This window comes from Varroa jacobsoni, unplaced genomic scaffold (assembly GCF_002532875.2).
Source record: "Varroa jacobsoni isolate VJ856 unplaced genomic scaffold, vjacob_1.0 scaffold_933, whole genome shotgun sequence".
Lineage (NCBI taxonomy): Eukaryota > Metazoa > Arthropoda > Arachnida > Mesostigmata > Varroidae > Varroa > Varroa jacobsoni.
Genome location: NW_019213835.1, coordinates 72,026 through 80,540, shown reverse-complemented (window position 1 = coordinate 80,540; position 8,515 = coordinate 72,026). Strand labels below are relative to the sequence as shown.

Sequence of the window (8,515 nt, the reverse complement as noted above, 5' to 3'; positions counted from 1 at the left end):
TAATTATAGTCGACAGCAGGCTCATCTATCATCATCAGACAAAGCAAGCGTGGAATTGATTGCCACGATATACTATAGTTTCAGTGCATCTATGATAGACCAACAAGCGTTGCCGTAAGCAACAACAATGATACGTTCTTCATACGGTGAACTGACTAAAGAAAAGAAGACATTTCTTTCTGTGTCGTTGTAGAAACGCCACTGTATTCATTAGGCCCATCTACAACTGTTTGAAGTAATCCGATAAAGATAAAAAAACAGACATTAAAACTTAGGCCAGTTTTAGATCCTCTATTCGATTTAGCAGCAAAAGCGCATTACTGATTTTGATGTTATACTTGCAGTGTTAATATCAAAAGTCTAATTAGAACTATATACGACAATGTTATCTTTATAATATCGTGTCATATTGATATCGGTTATCATGGCGACTGCTATCTAAACCACCGGCGGTAGATAAATAGTATTACCTAGCATTGACAATGAGTACCAAATTCGTGTTTCACTAATTATATAATTTTGTGGCCTTTTTGTTTTAGGACGCAACCTTCTTTGTAAGATATTTGATTTGATAGTGCAATATTACTTCTTGGTACAGTCGATCAGCATACGTTCGAGACGCTTAGAAGTCTCGCGGTATGGTTGTTATGTCATATTGTCTATACTCTCTGGTTTGAGTATGCGTGTGTATATCTGTGAGATTATATTTTATAGTAATGTAATATCTGGGTTCTAAAACATACAGGCTTGAGCACCGAGTCAAGTGTTCGGGATTACGACCCGATAGGGCGTACTATGCCCATTCGCTGTGAGTCGATTGTAGGCTTTGTTTGGCCTTGGCCAAAAGCGGCCGGCAGTATCACCACAGCCACAAACTGAGCATATCAGAAAATAGTCTATGAGAGTAGACACTGCTGCGTCGAGAATGCACGAATCTGAACGCTTAAATGCATGGTTGGCTAACTCAATTATCAGTACTTCAGCGTTATATGTATGCAGAGGAAAAGGATAGAATCATCATCGAGGGTTCATAAACACTGAAACGCATCGCGCATGGGTCTAAATGAAGTACGGACTTAGCCCGATAAATATGAGGTTTTCATACGGATAACCAGTGAGTGGAAAGGTTCGTCCTACTGTTAAACAAGGTTTCGTCTGTCTCTGAATAAACAATATAATACCGTGAGCGCATTTTCGAATATCTAAAAAGTTTGCGACGTACCTAACGGCTCAACGCACGAAGCTTACGTAAGAACAATTAATTGAAAGGAAGCAGAACGAACTCATTCTAACTGAGGGATAATAAACCCTTTGGTACCTTGAAGTATCTAATAGAAATAGAATTTGTTACGGTGGAATCACTTCGAAACCAAAACCCCTATTGACCCTTATTTGAGTCCAACTAAAGCTTAAAGATATAAGCTTTTCAGCGAAAATCCTAAGCCTATGTAGAAAATTCACATGCTGAGTGAGTGTGGTCGTTTCACAAAGATCTCGTATAACTTCGCATAGAAATGTCCAGGCAATAAAAAACTGAGCCGTTTGCAATCAAATTGTATTAATTGAATATGACTGTTTCTCACCAGTGAAACAGTAGAGAACGTACAGGGAGGCTGAAGTGCTACTTAGATCCTGTTGACGAAGTAAACTCGCCTTCTAGTCGAAAGATTCGTCTAGAACCTATGTATATGGGGCAAAAACGGGGCACACATGTTGATCCGTATGAAGTATCCCGCGTGAAAATTAGGAAAAACAGTTTAAACGCTGGCATTGGGAGTAGGTAATTTCGATACGGACGACACAATCCAGCCTTGCCGTAGAATCACTGAATTGAAGCGGAGTAATTCAGTAACAATGCAAACATTGTTTATTTACCTGATTTCCGCATGAGTGCCTCCCGGTCACTGCCTCGATTACGAACCACCATTCACCCCCTCCCCTCCGGAATAACACTAAACAAATATTATTGAATATAGGCCGAATGTAAAATAGAATTTTCGGCAAAAACTACTATACGGTACACTTTGATACAGTACTTGATTAAGGGCTTTTTATTGATTTCTTGAGATATAGGTTTGGTTCTTAGGTGCTTGCTCCGATACGTCTTGTATTATGCCGCTCTTTTTTTTTTTTTTTTTTTTGATGCAAATACGCAAGCACTACGCTAAGCGTAGGAAAGTCAATAATCATTATCCTAGCGCCGGCCTACAAGCCACGATGAGTCTCTTACCTATGCAAAACTTCTTGATGATTTAACATTATCCACACATTATCCTAGATGCACAAAACAAAACATGTCTACAGTAGATCATTATCAGCTTCGGCAAGCACAGAAGTAAAATCTATGTTCAGATGCTGATTAATTCGGACACGTTAGCAAAACGCACTTCAATGAATGTTAAATTGTAGACTATTGGCTAACAAACTACTTTCTCTCCTCGCGCACCTTAACTCACTGATGGCCATCTATTTGTTGTTAACTTCTTCACAGTTACCATCGCAGGCCAAGAAAAGCTTTAGGAAAAAAATCTAGCTGTTGAATCAACTGATAAATTGGTCAATCTTAAGTGGAGATTTAGAATTTGTGAAAGATTAGTTTTTCCTCTCAGGAGCTCGGCTCTGGCGGCCCCCGTTGGGTCAGAGACCCTCCGTCCGACCGGTTAGAGATTCTACCTAGAATGAGCACTCCCGGTTATAACAGCCGCCTCATGGACCGGTGCGATTCGTGCATATCGAGACCACTTACCCTGGTCGAGTTCTGCAACTAGTCTACGCCATAGTGGCGACAATTGAGTGTGTCCCATTAAAGAATATCAGCAAAAAAATCGTACTTCGATATATTGTTAGCATTATAATTACAAATAAAGCTAGTTATAATACAAAAAAAACCCGAAATTTTTCTTCTGCAGCGCATTATAGTAAACTTACAGACCGTTACAGCGGGACCTGTACGAAATATTTGGACGACCTGAAATAGATTGCCCTATAAATTGTTGATGGTAGATTTACGTGAGACATTTATTGCAGTGGTCCACAGGTAAAGGACGTTGTCTCATTTGAATTTTGCTTGCGCCTTTTTTCGTATCCTACTTAATTACCTCTTAATACTTAGGTATATATACATTGAACTAGTCTCAACGTCCTCTATTTTAGGAACTCGCTTATACCATCCGGGTACCAGAGAGACAGAGACAGTGTTGTTAGGTTATGTTCGATTTCTAACTAATAATGCGCTTATGGGCATAACCTTATTTTTATCTCGATTAGCATAGTTTTGGTTTACTCTTTGCGTAAAATATTTCTCTCATAAAGTTTCTTATTGTAACAAGATCTTGCTATAGCGGAACCGGTCTTGAGAGCTCGCAAATAGGTCTGCAGGTGCATACTATCTGAAATTAGAAAGATAATGTTGTGTGCAATCTAGATGCAGAGCAACACCCAGCTTCTCGACGACTTGCTGGGAGAGCTCAACATTATGGAAGGGACCGCAAGCAGGTTTGTTACGGCGAGACCTAGGCTTGAATCTCTCTTGCCTTGGCCTCGACCAGTACAGATGAAGCGAACAGCCGTGTCAACAGACAACATCGGCCCGACTGGGCGGGCTGGAGAAGCAGCCGCTTCTTGGCCAAGTTGGTGAAAAAGACGACGGGTAACAGGCGACCTGCAACAGGCACCCGTCGTCGAACGATTGCTTCAAGCTACAAAATGAAGGAGGTTATTAGACGAGCACGGAGACAGACGCTTTTGCTATACAACAGCAAATGGTAACTGAAAAAAGAAGCGATTCAGCGAGATTGCCATCGAAGGAACGGCAAAGCGTGGAATAAAAAAGATCTATAGGTGGTCGACTGGGCGCATCAAGAGACTTGAACAAATATATATTCCGGGACTAAACTCGTACACGACAATCAGTGATTTTGTAGAGATTTGCAAAGATAAATAAAGGGTAGATGCCACTAAATCCTACGGTAAATCGTAAGCCATAATGGCTCTCCTGTGAATCAACTTAAATAAGTCGTTTCTCGATACAAAAACTTAATCTCCGACAGTAAAGATTTGTCAGACTATTACAATTAAGATATATGCAAGCACATACGATTGAATGATACGAGTAACAACATTTAACAAAATTTTAAACGACGAACAGTGAAAGGCCTAGTCCTCTGATGCTAAACTCGAGCAGGCAATATATAGGAGTTTGTCCTTAAGAGAAATGTTAAAACAAGGATGGTGTCAAGAGCGAATAAAAGTCGTGTGGGTATACGCATGTCCACTGATAGGTACGGCCGGCAGAGACAGTTGCCAGGTCATTTTAGGCTTCATCCTGTTACAACAACTGGCCCAGCTGTTGGTCCTTATTACATCAAGACATTTTATAATAGTTTGAAAAATAAAATCCTTGCACCCATCTGTCAAAATTTTTTTCTATTAGTACGTTGTCGATTTCATAGCGTATTGGAAAACTTACACATTATCTAATTATCACCAGCTTTGTATAATACTCAGTGATTCGACTGCGTACTATCTACTCGATACCAATATAAGACGAAAAGTTAACATACACAGAAAGGGAATTGTTTGGTGGCAAATGTGAGTTCGTATCAATTTTTGCGAGAAATTTTTGTACAAAGCAGAGGTGCTGTTTTATAACATAACTTTTTCGTAAGGTTTAGTCTTACAGCTTGTCCTAAACGCATGCGGAACTAGGCAAATGACAAAAAAGCAAGTAGATATCTAACTTCTCATTTTTTTTTTTTTTTATATATACATGCTCATTATACGCGCAATAGTTCTCTAATAAGAAAAAACCTCAATAAATTAACGAAAACAATTTCCTCTGACAGTATATCTACTTTTCATTGCGACGTAGCGTTACCGTTATATAAGTGGCCGTATATACGGGAGTGGTTCAGCGTGCTAGTCATTACTACTGTGCTGTAGTGATGAAACCCGTGCTACTGCCGTGATTCGCGTCTCGTGACCTAGCGGTCGTATGTGGAAACAGCCATGCTAAACTGTATTCTATTAAACTGGCCATAACGATTTCGTTAATAACAATACAATTCTAGATTAAAACAATTTCTGCAAGTTAGTACATTGTTTTTATTTCAATATATTGTTGTTGCGTATTTTTATTTTTAATAACACGGATTTCAAGTTTTCGCAGCTGGTAACAATCAGACATGGTGGCCGAATGCAAAAAAAAAAAGCACGTCAGATTATCTACTGCGGATTCTATCAATACGATAAAGTACAAGAACACCACTACTGAAAAAAAATACTGAAATTCTATGAATTGAGTGTGCTCATAGCGACCCAGATCATTTTCAAATCGACCCAGATCAACGTTACTACTGAGCACGTCTGTTGCTAAAAATGAATACACATAATTCAAAAACATATGACACAGGTAAATTACGTAGGTTTTACGTATTTCGTAGCATCTTTCAATTCAAAACCAAGTGCATCATTGTTTCCATTAAAAACTACGTTGTGCGAAGTACACTCCATTATACAATTCAAACTCAATACGTTGGGAATGCGCGTTAAATTAGAGCGAATGTTTCAAGATACTCTACGAGATCCGCAGTGATAATTCTCTATGGAACGTCAGCCAAACGGGCCTATTTGATGTCAAGGTTCAGCTGTGAAGGATTCTGTCCATTTTGATGTCAGTATCTTCCCAAGGAAGTTCAGCATTGTCCACTATCTGAACTTTAAAGGCCAAGCCAACTAGCACAGCTTTCTTGTTAGGACAGCTGTTTCGTAGCTTCGTGAGGTACCTACAATATCGACGATAATTTAAATTTAATGTCTAAAGGTTTTGATGTCTCTCTGAATGATACTAGGAAAAATCATCGTATTTATGCAAGGCTATGTTTGCAGGATAATTAGTAAGCTTCTGACACTACCAAAAGAACACTCAGATCGAAAATGTCTATGCAAGAAAGCAGCCGCCGGAACATACTATGAATAAGGAAGATTTAGAGACACTTTTTCCATGCTTTTCGAAGGGGACACTAAAGAATCGAACGACAAAGACCACGAATTTATAGCTACTCAACTCTGTTTTTCCCATATAAAAACAGCATTTTGTTTTTAGACATTTTCGTGTCTATTAAATCTGAGGCTTCGTTTATGACAGAGCTGACTGACATGTAGGTTCAGGTGACTCGATGTCAGCTTATCTCCAATGCCCTGTTAGATTCTGATAAACGCCTATGTACAAATATTGAATAAATATCGAATGTTATTAAATAATAGATGTACACAATTTCTTTTAGTCTAACGCTGACGCTCCGTTCAACTGCGATTTTTTCGGCTAATTTACTATTTTGCTACGGCTAAAATCCCACGACAGTGTACACGGACGCTGCCTTCTAGCACAATGAGGCTTAAGAAACGTTCGAACATGTGGTAATAAGTACATCACTTTGCCAGCTAGTTTTGAATCGACTCTCACCCTTCTGTCGTTTACGCCCTGATACATAGAAAGCTCGAATATGAGTGGACAGTTGAACTCACCTGTCGTAGTACCCCATTCCGTAGCCGCAACGATGCCCCTCAATAGTAAACGCCACTCCGGGACAGATGACCAAATCGAGACCGCCTATAACCATATTTTGAAAGACAACCCACATATACTAATTTGGTAGTAAGTACATAAGGTTTCCTGTAATTTCCTCATATTATTCCCTTCCTGTATTTCCTAGGGATTATTTTTTTTTTCTATCTGACAGTCTCATACTAGACAACCTATATTCTGAATGCAATGCACACGATTATCTTGTTATTAATATTATCTACACATCCAATGATGATAAACTTAAAAATAATTCTAATTTTTGTCTAAGCTCTTCTACTCGCGGCTTGCTCTTCAAATGATATTCATTTTTATGGTTTTATAGTGTTTTGCTTATAGTGTTTTTTTTTTTTCGAAACAGGGTTTTACACTGAGCGTTGCAAGATTTCAAAGGCATCTTATTATAAAAGTCTATTAGACTTTTGAAATTCACACAACTAGCTTGAAAAAACTACTGGTTAGAAATCCCTAGATAATTTGTACGTTCTGCCTAACGCTACTGCACAGATTTCAGAGCATAAATTTATGGCCTATCAATATAGCATGTTAGGACTAACTCATAAATGAAAGCTACCGTGTGAAATTAATGGTCGTTAAAGGTGGTCTCTGCGCTCCGCCGTGAGAATTCAATAGTTACCAACACTGCATAACCACTTATACTACTATGACGAGATCACGATGGTGCGTCCGGATTTTCTGCGTAGCTTTTCTCCTACTAGATTGCCTCCATGTTTTGCGTCTGGTATCGCCTAACTGCTATAAGGTAGAAGCTAGCGAACTATTGCATTGATCAATGTACTGAATAGAAAAATAACTAATGGAAACTATAGAAGTGAAGTACCAGCATCGATGGCTTCCGCACAAACGGCATCCATTGACGGTTGCTGTATATTCCATTTGGTTCGAGGCAACGCGTCGAATTCCTTCTCAGAAGACACTTGTACCATGTCCATCTCTTTCGTACCTTCCCTGAAGATTGCAAAGTACATAACGTTTGTAATTATTATATGCTACGTGGTAAGTGCGCTTCGCAATACATCTATGTTTCATAACCCACTAAGCTACCATGGGGCTGCAATAAGTTTACACAAGGGTGTCGAAAGAGTGCGACACGTTCATGTAATGCAAACGCCATCTTGTCGGCGAGGGCTTTATAATGCAAAGGATAACTGGGAAATGTTAACAGGTGTCGTGATCAGTTTCTTTCATCAACCTATTTACCATATTGTTATCCGAGAAAAGTTTGAAATTTCTTATTTCTACCCTCTGCTAGTAAGCGACCTGAATCCCGCCATAAATTATCTTGTAGCGTGATAGTATCGTACTTCTCGCGATTCGCAGACTTTTGTGTAGCTGGTCCGCTTTTGTGCCAAAAAAATCCGGTGACGTTTTTATAGCAGTTCAGAATTTAATAATATCGCTAGTCCCAAAAAAATTTAAAGAAAAGCAACTCTTTTAAACCGCAACCCTTTTAAAGTGGTTAACCTAACATGCAGTATGCTATTTAATTTCGGCATATGTAGCGCCATATTGGCCAATCTCTAGGCCATACATATAATAGGCTCTACAAAAAAGCAAAGGGCCCATTAATAAAGGGGGTATTGATAGGATTGAAGAAAAGAAACGCTAATCTTCTTTTAAAGTACAGACGTTCTATTGCTGCCGGATGCCTCAAAAGCAACTTTGGCAATCAGTTAATTCTAGTGCCAACAATAATATAGCTATGTATTTAAAGAGTTAACGAGGAAGCAGGCTCTAAATTGACGATCTTTACCACCATAAAATTACACGCCTTGGGGATCGTTTGGGACCTTTGTATATAGACAGAGAAACCTACTTCACGGACATCTTTGAGCTCGGGAAATCGTTTTGAAAGCTTCGTATACACACTTTAAAGTACTGTACTTATGAAACATTGCTACTCAATAATCT

The 8,515-nt window shown here is 39.0% G+C and overlaps 1 protein-coding gene across 1 annotated transcript in view; it reads right to left on the bottom strand.

The window, feature by feature from the left end:
* Nucleotides 1-5,079: 5,079 nt before the first annotated feature.
* Mthfs (methenyltetrahydrofolate synthetase) overlaps nt 5,080-8,515 on the bottom strand; it is a 28,834-nt gene continuing 25,398 nt past the window's right edge. Inside the window, exons 3-5 of the mRNA XM_022841443.2 lie at nt 7,425-7,552; nt 6,526-6,610; nt 5,080-5,783 (exon numbers count right to left, since the gene is read on the bottom strand). Coding sequence (XP_022697178.2) covers nt 5,642-5,783; nt 6,526-6,610; nt 7,425-7,552 — 355 coding nt within the window. The 3' untranslated portion in view covers nt 5,080-5,641. The remainder of the gene's footprint in view (nt 5,784-6,525; nt 6,611-7,424; nt 7,553-8,515) is intronic.